The sequence below is a fragment of the Artibeus jamaicensis genome, unplaced genomic scaffold (genome assembly GCF_021234435.1).
Source record: "Artibeus jamaicensis isolate MK-2021 breed Jamaican fruit bat unplaced genomic scaffold, CSHL_Jam_final contig_793, whole genome shotgun sequence".
In the NCBI taxonomy this organism is placed as follows: Eukaryota; Metazoa; Chordata; class Mammalia; order Chiroptera; family Phyllostomidae; genus Artibeus; species Artibeus jamaicensis.
The window spans coordinates 867,769-887,679 of NW_026521975.1; the positions used below are offsets into that span (position 1 = coordinate 867,769).

The 19,911-nt window shown below is 37.9% G+C and overlaps 1 protein-coding gene across 11 annotated transcripts in view; it reads right to left on the minus strand.

Annotated features, from left to right (window-relative positions):
• The window catches only part of FRY (FRY microtubule binding protein), a 540,321-nt gene that overhangs the window by 201,233 nt on the left and 319,177 nt on the right, over positions 1-19,911 (minus strand). For all 11 annotated transcript variants that reach the window (XR_008392915.1, XM_053672872.1, XM_053672873.1 and 8 more), the window contains 3 exons: positions 15,525-15,617; positions 15,333-15,431; positions 8,754-8,855 (listed from right to left, as the gene is read on the minus strand). Coding sequence is in view for 10 of the 11 variants with exons in the window: in XM_053672872.1 (XP_053528847.1) it covers positions 8,754-8,855; positions 15,333-15,431; positions 15,525-15,617 (294 nt within the window). In the remaining variant the exon portion in view is untranslated. The remainder of the gene's footprint in view (positions 1-8,753; positions 8,856-15,332; positions 15,432-15,524; positions 15,618-19,911) is intronic.

Consider the following 19,911-nt stretch of genomic DNA (forward strand, 5'->3'; position numbering starts at 1 on the left):
CCAGCAGACATGTGGCTCTAATCTACGTTTCTTGCCTCCCATCTTGTTATTTTCCCACAAGCTCCCTATACTGTAACTAGGCCATGTTCATTTGTCTCCATGTCAAGAGATGGCTCCCTTCACCCCACCCTGTGCCCTTTCTTTCTATCAGTCAGGTGAACCCTAATCCTTTATAGTCTATTGAATGCTCCCTCCCATGCACAGGCTTTTCTGTTCTACTCCAGTGTCCTGAAACCAAACCCATTAAAACTGTTCCCTCTTGAATGTCTCTGACACTCAAAGAAACCAACAGGAGAGCCCTTCAAATCTATGTGTGGTCTTGTTCAGATATCTGGAAAAGGGGGGCATTATTTACCCATGATATATATTAGAATTCCTGCCCTTTTGCAAGGGATTGATAAATGTTTGCTAAACACTCTTTAAATGTCATTCAATGTTCTTATAGGTCTTTTGCTTTTATATTTCTTCTGTTCCCTTATTCCTTTATTTATTTTGTCATAGCTTTTTTAGCTGTTTTATTATTAGGCTAGATAATTTGGGTACTGATTTTTATAGAACTCATAATTATTTTAAAATTAGGATGGAGTTTATCTTTAAATATTTACTGAATAAAGATGAATCACTTAAAGATTGGAAAAGATTATAAGGAGCAGTTTTTTAGATTTAGAGAAGAGATATACTATGTCTCTGTAGTCTTAAAATAACTTTTTAGTGTGATCATTATACTAAAATTCTAAGTTTGTATATGCATTTTGGTCTGTTTCTAGATTCCTTTTTGTCCTACTAGTCTATCTATTCATGTGGAAATACCAAACCATTTTAATTTTTGAGGCTTTTTAATATGTTCTACTATCTGGTATGGCCTACTTGCCACCATCCGCTGCTTTTTTTTCTTTTCATTTATTTTTAGGCTTTGCCTAGATATTTTCCGCATGTCTACTCTTCCAAACACACTTTACAACTACTTCTCTGGCTCTAGGGGGGAAAAGCCTTAATGTTTTAGATGCATACTTTATACATGAAGGATGATTTTTTTGTCTGTTATTAAACAGGTAAGGCATACCTTGTAGTATGTCAAATATTGTGGTCACATAAAAAACTTTAAGTAAACAACTAAACTAGTACAATTGCATTTAAAGTACACCATCATTTAAAAATTTTGGGAATTATAATTACCCTTCCTTCAATCATTGCAAATCACCCAGCGCATATGATAGTTACCCAGTGCCTACCTGGTAGTTAAAAGCAGACTCAAGACACACAGTGACTGCATTTGAATCTTCCTTGCTCTGTGATTTATTAGCAATGTGGCCCACTTCAAGGAAGCTGCTAATCATCTGGACCTAATTTACCCTGTGCAATGCAGATGAAAGCCTACCTGCCTCACAGATGCACATAGTGTATGAGCACTGTTCCTGCCCACCGTGGCTATTATCTTATGCACAAGACGCCAGGGCCCAGCAGCAAATGGGGAGACATAGTCTCTGATTTCCAGGCACTTCCATGTTGGTGGAAATGTCTCCTTTGTTGTGAATTTCCCTTTATTTATATACAGGTATTTTTTATTTGCATCGTGTACCATTCAAAATTCTCTCCTGTGCCCTATTTCATATCGTGAATAATAATGGGACAGGTCAAATATCATCTAAGTTCCACTGAAGAGCTTAAATGACATTTTTTTAAGTGACTTTTTTAAAAAAATGAATTATATTCCTGTCTTCTGTATAATCTTAACTTATTTTCATGTCTTCCTTCCCCACCCCCCGCACCACCCAGTTATCTTTTTGGTGCATCGTCTTGTGGCTAATGTTCTTTCACTCTTATGAATACGTTGAGATGATCTGTTTCTCCTCCCATCAGGACTGAAGCAAAGTGGTAGACTTAAGTTTTTATTCTGTTGCACTGTGGGTCCTGTACTGCTGATTTTTTAGCATTTCAAGATGATACCGCTGATGGCTGCGACTGCCCCTAAAGTGCTCTACTGGCCTGTCTGCTGTCCTTGACACTGTCAAACGGCATCCTAACCTGTAAACATGACCATTGACTTCCCCGCATATTTTAAAGTCTTTAAGTGGCTTCTAATCACCTCCTGAACAATGTCCAAATTCCATGGGGCCTTTGGGGACCCGGCTCTGACATGACCACCCATGCTTTTACCTCGGGCCAGGTGCACACTGGGGGTATCACACCTTCTATTATGTTCCCTTGCCCCTCTACTCCTTTCTCCACCCTAGAAAAACTGCCGAGTGCCCCTGCTCTCTGGCTTCTAGAGTGTTGGTCTATACCTTTACCTGTATGTTTCCTACCAGACTGTGAGCTCCAGGAATTCTAGGATGCTTATCTTCAAGCCCTCAGTGACTGCCATGTAGCAGGTTATTAATAAATATCAAATTAAAAACACAAACTGTGAGTAGTAGCTGAAGCAACATTTTATATATAAGCAAGATTACTGTCTACAGAGCCTGTGCAGAAGGCAACCCTTGGTGTGTATGTGACTGAAGCTAATCTGTGTGATATAAGGATATCATGAAACATCTTTCACTCAAAAGTGCTTCACACACCATGACACCCATTGAGGGATTTCATCATTGGGAGAGGCTGAATGACTTGTTTGGAGTTATAGAGATGATCGGTAACAGCTGGGGAAGAAACTGACTGCTGCTCCGTAAGTACTGTTTTCTCAGAAACTGGAAGGTGTATGCTACTTGGTGCTCATAATGTCAGGCATTGTTATATTGCTGTGCATATATTAAATCATTTTGATTCTCATAACAAACCTATGAAGCAGATAACTGGATTGTTCTCATGCTCATTTGAGGAAATCAAAGCACAGAGGAGGTAATAAGTGACAGAAACGGAATATGAACCTGGGCAATCTGCTTCCAGTGTCATCGAAGCATTATTTTTCTACTTACTTGGAGGCTGATCAAATATAAATGTATGTAAAAGTGGATGTACAGTTGTGAGTACATAAAATAGTTAATTCTTGTATTATTATTAATTACTGTATTATTTATTTGTATTACAACTTGTAAACCTACTTTTGTCCATCCCTGTATGCTACTGGCACAAGACTGTTCTCTACTGGAAAACGGGACTTCTTCTACATTGCCCTTCTAGTCCAAAAGCTCGATATGTATTTTCAGGGTGTAGACATTTTTAGCCTGTCTCAAACTACAGATTTCTATTCTTCCATTGGAATCTGCTTCCCCATTAATTAATTAACCAACAATATATTATGACTCTGACTCACAATAAACTGTTCAGGAAACTAGCAGGCTTCAGTGTGGGTATTGCCTGGATCCCGGCATCTCCTCTCAGAGCTGTCGCCTAACAAACATCACGTGACATGTCAGCCTGCCCAACCCCATGCCCACCTTCTTTACATTTTGCTTATGATCTAGTGAAAGCAATTCACTCTTAACAGTAACAAACAGGGAGAATTGTATTAATTGATATCTTGGCTGTTGATGGGCTCATTAGACCATGTTTCTTAAGGTCCATCAGCTGACTATACTGAGTCACAAGGGCTGCTTATAAATATGGCTTTGTTGGAGACTCTCACGCAGGCTTGGGTAAACATCTGTCAACACAGACTGACAAACAATTTTAGTCACCTTCTGATCTTTCCATACTCAAATACCTTTGAATTTTCTCTTTCACTTCAACTAAAGCAAATGTTATATTCCCTTGTATATCATAGTCAACACCTTTCTCCTTTTTGGCATTTCCTTTTGATGCTTGTATCAATTTACTTTGATCATAATTCACTCTTTTCTGTGACTGTATTATCCAAATAACATGTGTACAGTAATTTAGAATAACCTCTAAAATTACTGTACTCACAATTGATGGTGATGACTTTTCTATTCGGTGTCTGAAAAATAAGGCATTCATGGAAAGTAATATGTTTACCATCTGATCACTAATTTTTAGACTCAGTTTACAGGTATTATTAGGATTTGTAAATTCTGCTTTGAAATGTGCCTTTGACGGATCCAAATGAAACACAGATGATAAAAGATTTACTCAAGTTTATAGAAATAAGATAAATACCAAAGAAAAAGAATTACATCTTGAAAATCAATATTTAAAATAGCTAATATTATACCATTTAAAACTAGTATTTCTAAAGAGAAAAGTAATTGCTTTAAAATAAATGGTGCCATACATAATGTATTCCAGCAGACTCCAAAATCCTTAGCATATTACCCAATATCTCCACTTATAAAATAAAGATATTAACATTCTTACTATTATATGAAAAAGTTTTTCAAAAAGCACTCCTTAAACTTCATTGTGATAATTACACACAAATATATGTTAAGTGTTGGAGACAAGTTTCATCAAATATATTTATGGCAACTTCTCTTTGAGATCCTTAATGGGAATTGAAAGAACTTCCTATTTGATTTTTTTTTACAGCAGTTATCACTATCTGAAGTTTTTTTTCTCTTGCATTTGTTTACATGTTTACTATTTTCCCCACTAAATTATAAGGTCTAAGATACCAGAGAGTTACTGCCTCATCCATCTCTTATTCCCAGGACCTGGTACACTTTTTATAAGAAATTGCTGATGAACTGACTGACTACAGCCCTGAATACATTCAAGTTCTAGTGCAAGCAGGGACTGAGATGAAAGAAAGGAAAACCATTTTTAATTTTGTACTTTGATTTCTAGGGCTATGAAACTAGACTGACTAATGTCTACCTATCAATGAAGTATCACTATCTCAGCAAAATTTTCAGAAAAACATAAATAATATACATGAAAGCTGTATGCTTTCATTGATAGCTCAGTGTAGTGTATAACATTATCATGATGACACGTGACAAGGTATGTAAACCCTACCACTGGCTTACCTCATAACCTCTAATTAATGAGAGCTATTTCTATTTTTAATCATATAGTAAAAACCTTTCTTAACCTTTGGGTTTTATTTTATTTTATTTATTTATCTTTAGAGGGGAAGGGAAGGAAAGAGGGAGAGAAACATCAATGTATGGTTGCCTTTTGTGCGTCCCCTGCTGGGAACTGGTCTGCAGGGAACCGGCCTGCAACCCAGGCATGTGCCCTGACTGGGAATCAAACCGCAATTGTCTGGTTCGCAGGCCCGCGCTCAATCCACTGAGCTACACCAGCCAGGGCCTGGGTTTTCTTTTTTTGGTTTTGTTTTGATTTTACCTGGATCTCACTGACATATTTATTATTGTAAGAGAAAAGAAATTTAAATATTCTCCTTATTATAAAAATTTATTTTAAAGAATAAGAAACTATTAGTTATTATGAGTACTTAACAAGTACTACATTTTAAAAGAGCTATTAATAAATGGGGATTAATAACAAAAAAATAAGGGTACTGTTAAATCAAGTTTCAAATCATATTTCCTTTTTTTCAGAATTAGGCATATATGGCAGATGTGAAGGAAATGTATTATTTTTTTATACCTCAATACATGCAGATTATGACATAAAAGATAGAAAAGAAAAGAGTATTAGTCATGACTGGCCAAGAGTCTCTGAAAGATGTTGATGTTGTCGTGAGAGGGGCCATGTGTTTCGCATCACTTTATAAGGGCATATTACTAATATATGTATGGTTAACTTAGTTAGTTACATAATAAAAGTTATATTACCAAAGGAGCCTGCTTCTGACATTAAATGAATGTTGAATCTGAGAGCAGCAGCTTGCTGGTGCTCACAACACTGCTACTATGCTCTGTTACCTCGACGATTCAGTTCTTCAGGGTACATGAGAAATGGATGTATACTTACTGAGTTCACCATGTACAAACACTAGGTTCATCATGCTTAAGCATGTGTGGGGCAGGGGAAGGCAAGGGAGAAAGTGTGCTGGAAGGAGCAAGTGGATGAAGGTCAATGGGAGAGAGTTGGTTTGGCTGGTCCTTTATGAGCTGATATGGTTGGCTATATATCCCATAAAACACTGAAGCTCTTCAAGACAAAGCATATTTGTAAAGCCATGTTAGGTTTTCGTCATGTCTTTCTTTCCTACTGAGGACTCACAAGGAGGTTTGGAAGGTTTTCTGTATATTTATGACATTTGCAAATGGTCCCTTTAAATCCCTATTGGGTTTAGGTCTAAATATATGGAATACAACTATATTCAGGTTGTAACTCATTAAGAATATTTTTATGCCTGGGGGTGTGAATTCCAATAGTTTACCACCCACAAAGTAAAATATTGTTGCCATTACTTTGCCGAATAACTATGATCTTCATGCTTCATGGGATACCAGTCTCTACAAATGGCCCAGGCATCTCCCTATTCCCAACTTTTACATCCCTCACTCTCTGTATCACACATTTGACACTTCATTACACAGTCCCCAATGAAATGCTAAGCTCCTCAAGGACAGAGACTCTATTCTACATAAAATTCTTATACAAAGGGGGACCCAGAAAGTGAAATTTATTTATAAAATACTGTGCACTTATTCTTACATGTTTAAAGTTTAGTCACCTTCAGACTACTCTCTATTTTATGCAATACATCTATTGAGACATTTTTTTCCACTGCTCAGAATAGTTTTTGAACTCACCAATTTTGATGGCTTTTAGTGCTTCTGCTGTTTTTTGTTTCACCTCTTCTACATCAGTAAAATGTTTCCCTTTGAGAACTTTTTTCATTTGGGGAAACGACAACAAAAATGTCACTTGGGGTGAAATCAAGTGAATAGGAAGGGTGGGGCACAAGGGTCATGCTGGTTTTGGTAAAAAAAACTGTTGGAATACTCGGTGCAGTATGGGCTGGTGTGCTTGTAAATCATCCATTATAAAAAGGGCAAATGCACTGAGTCTTCAAAAAATATTCACTGAAGCCTCTCTCACAATAACAACACCTGATACACTGATATAGATGGGTTCCTAGAACACTCACCTAGCAGAAGCCTGTACTGTGAGGAGTCTGCCTTCCAGAAGATACTTTTGTTTTTTTGTGAGTTCTCCCCTCATAGAGTTTACTTCCCCTATTTTTCCCCACTTCTAGTACCTTCCCTAGCAGCACACTTAATGAGAATTTTGTAAGTCCTTTTTGAATTCAGCTGAATTCTGGAATGTTGTCCACTGTCTTTACTGTTTATTGACTCTGGGATCTTATTGCCCTTCACTTTTAGAAATCTCAATGGTTGAAGTGTCTGCATGGGAAAACTCTTCTCTCTAGGATTGTTTGGAACCCGTTAAGTCTTTTAGGTGTGCTTTGACCACAGCTCCAAATAATATTCTTGCTGTGAAGCAATTAAGTTCCAAAGTAAGATTATACTGCAGTATTTTAAAAGCAACTTCAGACAAAAATATTTTGGTATTTTGGACCACAACAATAAATTGTCGTGCAAAATATAATGTTAATCTAACTAAAATGAATCGCAAATCTATTTGGCATAACATATACACATATAGAAAAATGCACTGTGAACATTTGCAAATAACTTGTCTGTTTTGTTTTGAGAATAATGATTACTTTCTATCTGTATCAAATGTAAAATTAAAAAAAAATCTAACTGGAACCAATTACTGAATTGGTTTACCAGTTCACAAAAAAGGCATTGCTTCAAATTAGAGGTGTAATGACAGATGGTTAAGTCCTTAAATAAAATTTGAAACTGGCCATTATATCAGAGTTGATAACCATGAAAAGTTTCATTTTTCAGAATATTTAAAAGCTTAATTCTGTATCTACTGCTATTATAGTTCACTGCCAATTTGAAAAGAAATGATTCTAATCTTGGATTTCACAATCAGCTTTTAGAGCCAGTACACAGTTGGCGCTTTGAACAGCTCTAATGTAGATCATTGTGTAATTATAGTAAATGCCAAAATAACATAATTAATCATAATAACTTCACCAAATTAACATGTCTTAGAACAAAGAAGACAAGGTAACATGTATAAGCACGTACAGGATTTTATAGCCAAGTATATTTCTCAAAAATTCTAATGGAGCAAATATCAAATTCGTAAAAGAAATTCAATATCTTTGGACACATCTGGGAACAACTGTGAAAAATACTTGACTATGTGTACTTATATTAGAGATGGTTTTCATTTACTTGTCTTTTACCAACAGGTTACTGAAATTTAAACTAGGTTTACCACTTGCAATCTATAAAGCCAATTTTAAGGCTGATCATTACAGTTGTTTTCACTGTAGATTTCCCAGTTTCAGGGACCTTTATTCTCATGTCACCCAGCTCCTGTGCTTTCTCTCTAAAGAGAGCAGTTCAATGAAGGCTTAGGTCTGACTGACTGGCATGTGGCTCAAATAGAATACCTTCAAATAATCACATCAGTGACAGGAAATTAGTGCTCTTTGTTACTAAATCCGTCACCTCACAGAATGGAACTTCCTCCACCAAATATTTCCTAGGCTGGAGGCAGTAGAAGGATAGAGGAGGTGTAGGTGAGCTCCTGAAATCAACTCACATGCTTCTGCCAATGAAGTGTGACTCCCCTTTTAAAAATCATTTAGATAAAATGTGACAATAGGTGCATACAAGAGGAGGGCATTTGAGTGATCCTTATTGGAGATGATCTCTAGAGTGATTTCTCTTTTCCCTAAGTCACCTTCTCAAATCACCTACACTTGATAAAGAGCCCTCAATATTTTTCATCATTCTAAGAGTATAGGATAATTCCCCTGCAAATATCAGAAATCACTCTCAGAAGCTCATATATCAGACTAAGAACTATATATATTTTTGTAAAAGACTTTTAGAGCCAATAATACTAACCTTAAGGTTGGATAAGCAATTGTTGAGGAAAATGTGCCACCTGTTCAGGAACAGCTGCTTCTGACTGACACAGAGCAGACAGGTCACCAGGGGGTACAAGGCCTGAAGATAAAGAAGACAATGTCACCAAAGGGCTATAGATCAGGAAACCAGAAAATACATATTCTCAGAACCTTTTTTGTGGCCTGTATGGGGCAGAATAAACAGGACCCTTATAACACGAGAAGGCTCAACAGGTGCCATGCTGAGGTGGATATTCCACAAAGGGTTTCTGATGACAACGGGGATAAATAATCTAGAGTTATATATAATGTACAAGTTTCATGTACAATAAGTGAAAACCTGATTCACTGATTTGATCTTCATTTCTGAATTTTAAACATAAAACTCGTATTCTTCCATCGCTTTCAACCCTTAGGAGGAAAGCAGGAGGGCATGCTGATTTTGATGTTACTGGCTTTTTTGCTTATAAACATTTACTAGTTTGTCCCTGCCTTAGAGGCAGATGTGCATATTTTATTTTGCATGTAATCTTCTTGTAATTAAGGAAGATTCCTAAAAGACATGTTATTGCATTGGTAAATGTTATCAAGACAAATTTAACCACAGAAGGAATTTGCTTATGACTGAATAAACAGAGGTGCTACTGCACTTTTTCAGCCTTACTGGGCCAGCTTCCCAGAGCAGCTGGAGAGGACAGAACAGCTCATGGGCGGCCATGCAAGAAATATACATGCAGAACTCATCACCACTTTGCTGAACCAGAGAGCATACACCTTTATGGCTCCCCCAAAATTAAAACTAGTGAAAACTGAAACAAAATATTACTAGCTCATCTATTAACTTGAATTAGCAAAAAAGTAATGGTCATGATGAGCTTAACAGTTCATTATTTTATTTTTATTTTTTATTATATAAAATAATAAGATTTTTTCACTTAAACAAGTTTATTAAACACATGTGCATACCTATACAAATCTATGTAATATATATGATTTAAATATAAATATATTGTGGGATGTGAATTGGTGAGGAAATATGACTTGATTTCCATTTACAGTGTAACAAACTTAGCAGTTGATTTTCAATTGTAATTCTAGGTTCAACTGACATTTCTGCTACCTCAGTTTTATTTCTATTTTTCAATTACAGTTGGCAGGCAATGTTGTATTAGTTTCAGGTGTACACACCAGTGATTAGATGTTATATAACCTACTAATTGATCAACCTAGTAAATCTAGTACCCACTTGACAGCATACAGTTATTACAATATTATTCACTACATTCCTATGCTGTACTACTTTACATCCCCATGACTATTCTGTAACTACCAATTTGTACTTCTTAATCCTTTCACCTTTTTCACCTAACTCCCCAACTCCCATCCTACCTGGCAATCAACAAAATGTTCTCTGTATCTATGAGTCTGTTTCTGTTCTGCTTGTTCATTTATTTTATTTTTTAGATTCAATTGTTGATATTCATTTATTGTCATTTTATTATTCACATATTTGAACCTTTGATTCTTCTTTGTCTTTAAGAAGATCCATTAACATTTCATGTAATACCTGTGTGTTGGTGAGGAAATCCTTTAGCTTTTTTTTTTTTTTGGTCTGGGAACATCTTTATATGTCTTTCAATTCTAAATTAACTTTGCCTTTCTCTGACTGGCTCATTTCATGTAGCATAATACTCTCAAGGTCCATCAAAACTGTTGTAAAGGGTAAGTCTTCCTCGTTTTTTTTTATGGCTGAATAGTATTCCATTGTGTGAATGTATGACAGCTTTTTTATCCACTCATCTACTGATGGGTACACTTGGGCTTCTTCCAAATCTCTATTCTAAATAATGGTGCAATGAACATAGGGGTGCATATATTCTTTCAAATTAGTGTTTAGGGTTTCTTCAGATGTATTCACAGAAGTGGAATAACTGGATCATAAAGCAGCTTCATTTTTAATATTTTCAGAAAACTCCGTATTGTTTTCCACAGTGGCTGCAACAGTCTGCATTCTCACCATCAGTGCACTAGGATTCCCTTTTCTCTACATCCTTGCCAACACTTGTTTTTTGATTTACTGATAATACCCATTCTGACAGGTATGAGGTGATATTTCCTTGTGGTTTTAATTTGCGTTTCTCTGATTATGTGTGATGTTGAGCATCTTTTCATATGTCCATGGGTCATCTGTATGTCTTTGTAGAAGTGTCTATTCAGGTCCTTTGTCCATTTTTTAATGGATTGGGGTTTTTTTCTGTGTTGAGTTTTATAAGTTCTTTATAAATTTTGGATATTAACCACTTTTCAGATGTATCATTGGTGAACATGTTCTCCCATTCAATGGGCTGTTTTTTCATTTTGTTGATGGTTTCCTTTCCTGTGCAAAAACATTTAAATTTGATGTAGTCCCACTTGTTAATTTTTTTGTCTTATTTGCCCAAGGAGATACATTAGAAAAAATGTTGCTATGAGAAATGTCTGAGAGTTTATTATCTATGTTTTCTTCCAGAATTTTAATGATTTTTTGAGACTGAAAAGTGCCATATGAATTCATTTATATGTGGAATCTAATGAACAAACCAACAAGTGAAATAGAAACAGGCTGACAGATTCAGAGAACAGACTGACAGCTGTCAGAAGAGAGGCAGTTGTGGGGCTGGGTGAAAAAGGTGAAGGGATTAAGCAAAAAAAAAAATCTCATAGACACAGACAGTAGTACAAAAATTACCAGAGGGAAAAGAGGGAGAGGGCAGATAGAAGAGGGTAAATGGGGAAGAAATGGTGTTAAAAGGAGACTTGACTTGGCATGGTAAACACATAATACAATATACAGATGCTGTATTATAAAATTGTACATCTTAAGCCTATATAAATTTATTAACCAATGTTATGCCAAAAGATTCACTATAAATAAATAAACAAACAAACAAACAAATAAGTAAATAGTGATGGGTTTGCTGGATAGAGTAATCTTAGTTGTAGGTCCTTGCTTTACATCACTTTGAATATTTTTTTTACCAATCCGTTCTGGCCTGCAAAGTTTCTGTTGAAAAATCTGTTAGTCTTATGGGAGCTCCAGTGTAGGTAACTAACTGCTGTTCTCTTACAGCTTTTAAGATTCTCTTTTGGTCTTTACCCTTTGGCATTTTAATTATGAGGTGTCTTGGTGTTGGCCTCTTTGGGACTTTTTTGTTTGGGACTCTCTGTGCTTCCTGGACTTCTATGTCTATTTCCTTCACCAGGTTAGGGAAGTTTTGTCATTATTTTTTCAAATGAGTTTTCAATTTCTTGCTCTTTCTCTTATTATCCCAGCAGTGGTCCCCAACCTTTTTGGCATCAGGGACTAGTTTTGTGGAAGACAATTTCCCACAGACCAGGGTGGGGGGTGAGGAATGTCTTTATAACCTGCCACCAGATGCCACATACTTGTCACTTGCTACTCATGAGTAGGGTTTTGATATGTCTACAAGCAACTGACTTATTATGATTTTTGTGCAGTCTAATCTCTCTGCTAGTGATAATTTGCATTTGCAGCCACTCCCCAGAGCTAGCCTCACCACCCCAGCTCTACCCCAGGTCATCAGTCATTAGATTCTCATAGGGAGTGCATAACCTAGATCTCTCATGTGCACCATTCAAAGTAGGGTTCACGTTCCTATGAGAATGTATTGCTACCACTGATCTACTTGAGGTGGAGCTCAGGTGGTAATGCAAACAATGGGGAACAGCTGTAAATACAGATGAAGCTTTGCTTGAGTGCCTGTCGCTCACCTCCTGCTATGCAACCTAGTTCCTAACAGGCCATGGACTGCTACTTCTCTGTGCCCATGGGTTGGGGACCCCTCCTCCCAGCACCCTCACGACGCAAATGTTGGTGTGTTCAAAGGGTCCCAGATGCTCCTTACATTATCCTTATTTTTTTAATTCTTTTTTTTAGCTGTTCTGATTGGGTGTATTTAGCTTCACTATATTCCAAATCACTTTTTGTTTCTCAGCTTCATCCACTCTCCTATTGATTCTCTGTAAATTATTCTTCATTTCATTTAGTGTATCCTTCATTTCTGAATGGTTCTTTTTGATGGTTTCCATGTCCCTGTTTATGCTGTTGGAGTTGTAAGTTCATATACTTCTTCCCCTAAGTTCATTAAGCATCCTTATAACCAGTGTTTTAAACTCTGCATCTAGGAGATTGCTTGTATTAATTTTGGTTAGTTCTTTTTCTTGAGTTTTGTTTTGTTCTTTCATTTGGGTCATGTGTATTTGTCTTCTCATTTTGGGAACTTCCCTGTGTTTATTTCTCTGTATTAGGGAGAGCTGCTACATCTCCCGGGCCTGGTAGAATGGTCTAAAATAGCTGATGTCCTGGGCAGTTTAGTTGAATGGCCTCCCAGTTCACCTGAACAGGGTGCTAAAGGTGTGCTGCCCCCCATGCGGGCCATGTACACCTTCCTGTTGTAGTTGGGCCTTGGTTGCTATTGGTACATCAGTGAGAGGGATTTACCTCCAGGCCTACTGGCTACAAGGACTGGCTGCAGCTACTGTGGAGAATCAGCTGTGCATGACCCACCTCCAAAATCAGGACTTACTTCAGTGCGGCTCTGGTACCTTTGAGTCTTCCTGTTGTATTTGTCATTTGTGGAGATTGTTGGGTGGTACTTTGAATGATATGAAGCAGTCTATCAGGTATGTGGCTCTGAGGCCTTTTAGGAAGTGCAGGCCAAGGTCAGCCATTGCCAGTGTTCTGCTCAGGGCATGAGATAGAAGGTGATTTGCAGATGGCTTCTATATGTGCTGGGCTAGGAAGAGCTCAGGGGAAGAGAAGCTTCGAGCCAAGGTAGGTTGCCACTAGTGCTGGACCTGGGGCTATTTAGCAAGAAATATGGGGCATGTTGAGGCCAAATGCTGCTTGTTTCAAAGTTTTACAAGAGTTCCTGAGAGGTTTTAGGAAAGTCTGAAACATAAGCCAAGACAAGATATTCACGTGGAAAAGCCACTGGAACCAGCTTGGGTGGGCCTACAAATTGGTGGGGTCAGGTCTCAGGGAATGACCAGGGAGGAATCAACAGGGATAGGCTGATGGAGACTCAGATATATTGCCTGCCTACCAGCTCTTTTGGGGGAGGGCTCAGAAACGGAAAAACACTCTCTGCCAGCACTTCTGTCTGGGAAAAAGCTGACCCTCTGGCTCTTACCCTGATGCCAGACAATTCAGCCCTTCCCCATTTGTCCCTGGAGCCTTTTGAGGATGCAATACGAGCTGGAGCTCAGATGGAAGTGATTCTGACTAAGTCCATGCAGGCCCTTTAAGAGGAAATACCTGGAACTCCAGAAGCCCTCCATCTCACTCAGCCACAAACCCTGCTGGTTTCTACAGCCAGAACTTCTCTTCATTACTCTAGAAACCTGGGGTGGGGACATGGTGTGGTGCTGGGATCCTTTGTTGCTCAGGGGCCACCTCCATAGTGGAGATACCTCTTGCAATTTTTATCCACCAGATGTGGGTGTGGGACCAGCCCTTTGTGTCTCTGCCCCTCCTACCAGTCTTGATGTGGCTTCTTCTTTATATCCTTAGTTGTATGACTTTTGTTCATCTAGATTTCAGCCAGTTTTAAATAATGGTTATTCTGTAGTTTAGCTGTAATTTTGATATGGTGGTGGAAGGCTGCAAGTACTGCTTTTTCCTATGCTGTCATCTTGACCAGAAACCTAATTTTTTAAAGTCAACTAGATCTTAAATTGATTTTGAACTACTGCTACCATTGAGTGTAACTTTAATTCAGGCCAGTAATCTAAAACAAAACAACAACAAAAACACACAAGTAAGCATTCAGTCGTAATAACCACAATATAGACAAATGAGCACATTTTGTGACCAGTACCAGCAAAGCAACTCTGAGTACTGCTCAGATAATGATGTCAATGTTTGCACTTTGAAGACTAGCATCAACTATACCAGTACCAGTGACTTAAGCAAGCTGCTTCCTTCACAGTATTGCAACAGCTGGTATAATACTTGCTGATTCATAAACTAGAGCTTTATTTATCAATGAGGGCAAAAGGTTGTAGGAATTTAAAAGAATTTCCTATGCTGCTCTTAGTATAAAAGCTTTCCCCAAAATTGTTTTCTTAGCCTTCAGAGAATCTTTCCTATGGCAATTATCTGTGTCACAACTCCCCCCTGCTTGAATATGTGTTGGTTCAGAATTTTGGAAGAATTAGCCAGGGAAGACTCTTGAGGACTGAGAGGAGAAACTGTTATTATAAACTTTAGCCTTCATATTGGAAAAAATACTCAGAAATTCAAACAAAAATCAAGTTAAGCCAAACTCAAAAATAAACATCACAATCCTTAGAACTAGAAGATTCATCTAGGTGACATGGTCTTATCACCTTACATTGCCATGATTCAATCATGGTCAACATTAAGTTTAAGCTCCAAATTTTGAAATGCTACCTTTCCTTCAGGGAGCTGTAGGGAATTCTTCTATCTGTGAAATGCTTGTGACTCTCAAAAGATTGTATCCTAGAAATTTTAGTCTCTGCAATTTTATATTTTGATTTTCTCATAGCTACTAACCAAGGAATGCTTCTTTCGAGAAGAAAGTTCCAGAGTGGTATCATAAAGACTTTCAACAAAGTTTCTAAGGCAGGGAACGTTGACTTCATTTTTAACAGCCTGAAACAGAGATGCATGTTAATATTATATTAAATTATTGACTCTCAAACCCAATTTGAAGAAGTTCCTAAAAATTAAAGTGTAACAACTCACAGCGGCAACTGGAACAAGAATTTCAACAAAAAGTCCAGCCAGGGCATGCTTGATGTCTTTGTCTTTGACCTCCAGGAAATAATGTGCGCATTCCTAGAAAGTAGAAAAAGAGTTAAAGGTGGGAGCATAGACTGAGATGAGCACATAAATGTATTTACATACAAATTTAAATAAATAAGTATGTATTCCACCATACATACTAACAAGACATATTCCAAATATATTTAAAAACCACAGATTTAGCATTTATATTAAAATCCACAATGGCCTATTTTCCAAGGCTGGTTTTCTCACTCCCCTCTTACTTTGATCTCAAACACTAAGTTGAAAGGACAAAAAGCATCTACAAGCAGCAAGGAGACATTAATCTGCTGAATTACTGGTTGATTTGATCAGTCATTAATTTGCAACAAATTTCTAGTGACCATCCATCTACTGCGTGGGTCCCTGAGCCCTAGACTAACCCACAAACACAGATTCCCCAGAGAAGGTAAACATGGAAAGAGAAGAAGACCTTACATTAATTTTAGGCCCTGACAGCCCTGGGCACAGAGCTGTTTACTTGCTAACCCTGAATTTAAATTGTGTTTATTATTCAGACAGTTCCACAAGCAAGTCTGGAAGGCTTCCCTTCCCTCCTTTAGACAAGGAAACCTTTGCAACAGCTACTCAAGCAAGGATGTATTTGCCTGTGGACTGCTGTCAATCAATATTTTTGGCTGCCCAGGTATCATCTAGTAGGAGTTGACCTGTCCAGAATTCTGCCAGCCCCTTTCTCCTTCCTGGAATTGGTAGTGAACTTACTGTGGTCTTCACTAGGAATTGTTTCCATAAAAGAGTCCAAGGCTAAATATATTTGGGATGACATTAATATCTATATTAGCTATTAATTACCACTTATTTCTAGTCAACATTGGGCCGATCACCGACAGCAGTTACTGAAGTCCCCAGTCTATTGCTTTCACACTAAGACCTCAGCCTGAGATAGGCATTGCCAGCACAGTGTCACTGGTAACCAAATGGAGCTTCATGGTTCCCAGCATTGTGGTCTTTTTCCTACATTTTTTGCAATAATATGTAAATACTCTCTCAAATAGTCCTTCAAGTACATAGATATATGAGTTAGTAGGTGAGGAGAATAAAAATAATAATAGAGGTTAGAAGTTACTGAGAATTCTCAGAACCACCTTTGAAGATTAGTGTCATGATCACCACTGCAGATAAGGTGAGTGAGGCTGGGAGGGGCTAAGCCTGGTTTCCCAGGGTCCCAAAGCTAGTAAAGCACTGGAGCTTGAATTTAAACCCAAGCAGTTTTACACACATAGCCTATATTCTTTTTATTTTTAAACAGTTTTTTTTTGGGGGGATGTAGTTAACATACCATGTAACTCACCCATTTAAGTGCACAATTCAATGGCTTTTCATATATTTACTGTTGTGAAACTATTGCCACAATCAAACTTAGAACCTTTTTATTATCCTGCAAAGAAACTTTAGTCTTCTTAGCAGTCATCCCTACCCACAATCCCTTCCTACAACCCTACACAACCACTTTCTGTCTCTATGGATTTGCTTATTCTGTATATTTCATACAAATAGAATTATATATGTATCCTTTTGTGTCTGACTTCTTTAACTTAGCATACTACGTTCAAAGTTCATCCATATTATGGCATGTAAATATGAGTAGTTTGTTCCTTTTTAGTAGCCAAATAATACTGGATAGACCATATTTTGTTAACCATTCATCTGTTGATGAATATTTGGCTTATCTCTATTTTTTTTTGCTATTATGAAAGTGTTGCTATGCAAACACTTGCATTCATGTTTTTGTGTGGACATATATTTTCATCCCTAGAAGTGGAATTTCTTGATTATATAGTAATTCTAGATTTAACCATGTGAGGAGCTACCAAACTGTTTGCTAAAGCTGCTGTGCCACATTCCACATTCCCATCAGCAGTACACAAGGATTCCAATTCCTCTGCATCCTCTCGCCAACAGTTTTTTTGATTCTAGCTGTCCTGGTGGGTACGAAGTGGTACAGCCTGTTATCAAACCCCTACACTTTAGCTCTTTATTTTGTGTGTGTAATGTGCACAAAGATGTGGGTACACATTATATAGTATTATTTCACTGGTTATCATACCCATGGTATGTAATCATTATACCTGTCTATAATGCTCATCCTTATTTTTCCCTCAACAATTTGGGCAAAAAGTGTGCATTGTATACAGCAAAATACAGTAAGTCTGATTCATAGCAGCATTAAAAAAATCCCTTCAGATATTAAAGTTTTTGTAAACTCTAATAGAGCTGCATATTCTATGGAATCCTCGTTAGCAACTGTTTTGTTAGCATGTAATAATAAACACTAAGTAATCAACATCTAAACCTGTATGTTTTGGTTAATTTTTAATTTATTTTAATATATTTTATTGATTATGCTATTACAGTTGTTCTATTTTCCCCCTTCATTCCCCTCCACCCTGCACACCCCTTCCCCACCATTCCCCCCCCTTTAGTTTATGACCACGTGCCTCAAGTTCTTTAGATTCTATATTTGCCCTACTATTCTTGCCCTCCCCCCTATCTATTTTGTACCTACCATCTATGCTACTTATTCTCTGTACCTTCTCCCCCCTTCTCCTTCTCCCCCTCCCCTGTTGCTAGCCCTCCTTGAGATCTTCATTTCTATGGTTATGCTCCTGATCTAGCTGTCCTCTTAGTTTGTTTTTGTTTTAGGTGTGGTTCTTAATAACTGTGAGTTTGCTGTCCTCTCACTGTTCATCTTTTATATCTTTTTTTTCTTAGGTAAGTCCCTTTAACATTTCATATAATAAGGGCTTGGTGATGATGAACTCCTTGAATTTGATCTTATCTGAGAAGCACTTTATCTGTCCTTCCATTCTAAATGAAAGCTTTGCTGGATAGATCAGTCTTGGATGTAGGTCTTTGGATTTCACGACTTGGAATACTTCTTTCCAGCTCCTTCTTGCCTGTAAGGTCTCTTTTGAGAAATCAGCTGACAATCTGATGGGAACTCCTTTGTAGGTGACTGTCCCCTTATCTTTTGCTGCTTCTAGGATTCTCTCCATTTTAATCTTGGCTGATGTAATTATAATGTGCCTTGGTGTGTTCCTCCTTGGGTCTAACTTCTTTGGGACTCTCTGGGCTTCCTGGATTTCCTGGAGGTCTATTGCCTTTGCCAGATTGGGGAAGTTCTCCTTTATTATTTGTTCAAATAAGTTTTCCAGTTGCTGCTGTTCCTCTTCCCCTTCTGGTACCCCTATAATCTGGATGTTGGAGTGTTTAAAGATGTCCTGGAGGTTCCTAAACCTCCCCTCATTTTTTTGAATTCTTGTTTCTTCATTCTTTTCTGTTTGGTCATTTTTTTTCTTCCTTCTGGTCCACTCCCTTGATTTGAGTCCCAGTTTCATTTCCATCACTATTGCATTTCCCTTCATTTCAACTAGTTTAGCCTTCATATGTTCCTCTAATTTGTGACTAAAATCAACCAGTTCTGTGAGCATCCTGATCACCAGTGTTTTGAACTGGGCATCTGATAGGTTGGCAATTTCTTGGTCGTTTAGAGTTATTGGCTCTGGGGGTTTGAGTTCTTCTTGAGCCATGTTTTGGTCTGTTCGAGCCTGTTACATATGAGGAGTGGAGCCTTAGGTGTTCACCAGGGTGGGGCCACCCAGGTCTCTGGTTTGTGACGCTGTATGTGGGGGCGGGGTCAGAGAGGGAGCAATAGTGGTGCCCTCGGCTGCTTCCCGCCGCTGGGGCCTGCGTGGTCTGTCTCACTGCTCGCTTCTTCACTGGTTTATCTGCACACAAATGTGTGATCATGGTCAGCCTGCCACCTTGCGCCTTCACTGGGTCTGCCCAGTGCTACCCCACACCTGGGATCTGCCCTTGGCTGCCTGCGCACCTGGGTCAGGGGATCTTTTTTGCCTGATCCACTCAGCTGCTGGCTCTGCCCTCTTACCCATCTGGCTGAACGGTTTGTTATTTTCGGACCTCCATATAGTTCAATTTTCTGTGGTTTGGCTGTGTGTTTGTTGCTAAAACTTTGTTTTTAAACTTGGTTGTGGGAGAAGGCATGGTGTTTCCACCTACGCCTCTATCTTGGCGGAAGTTTTCTGTTTTGGTTAATTTTTTTAAATGGATTCCTTCTGTTAGTATGAATAGATTGATCTCATCATTATTTAAAGTTCTGATGCCTATGGATTTTAGCATAGCAAACTAATGCTATCAACTCTAAAAATTAAAAAAAACAGCTATATTTTATATTTTATTTACAGAACAATATGTAGCCAATGGGTAAGAAAATAAATAAATGAGAGGGAGAGAGAGATTGAGGTAAGGTGAGTAAATAAAACAT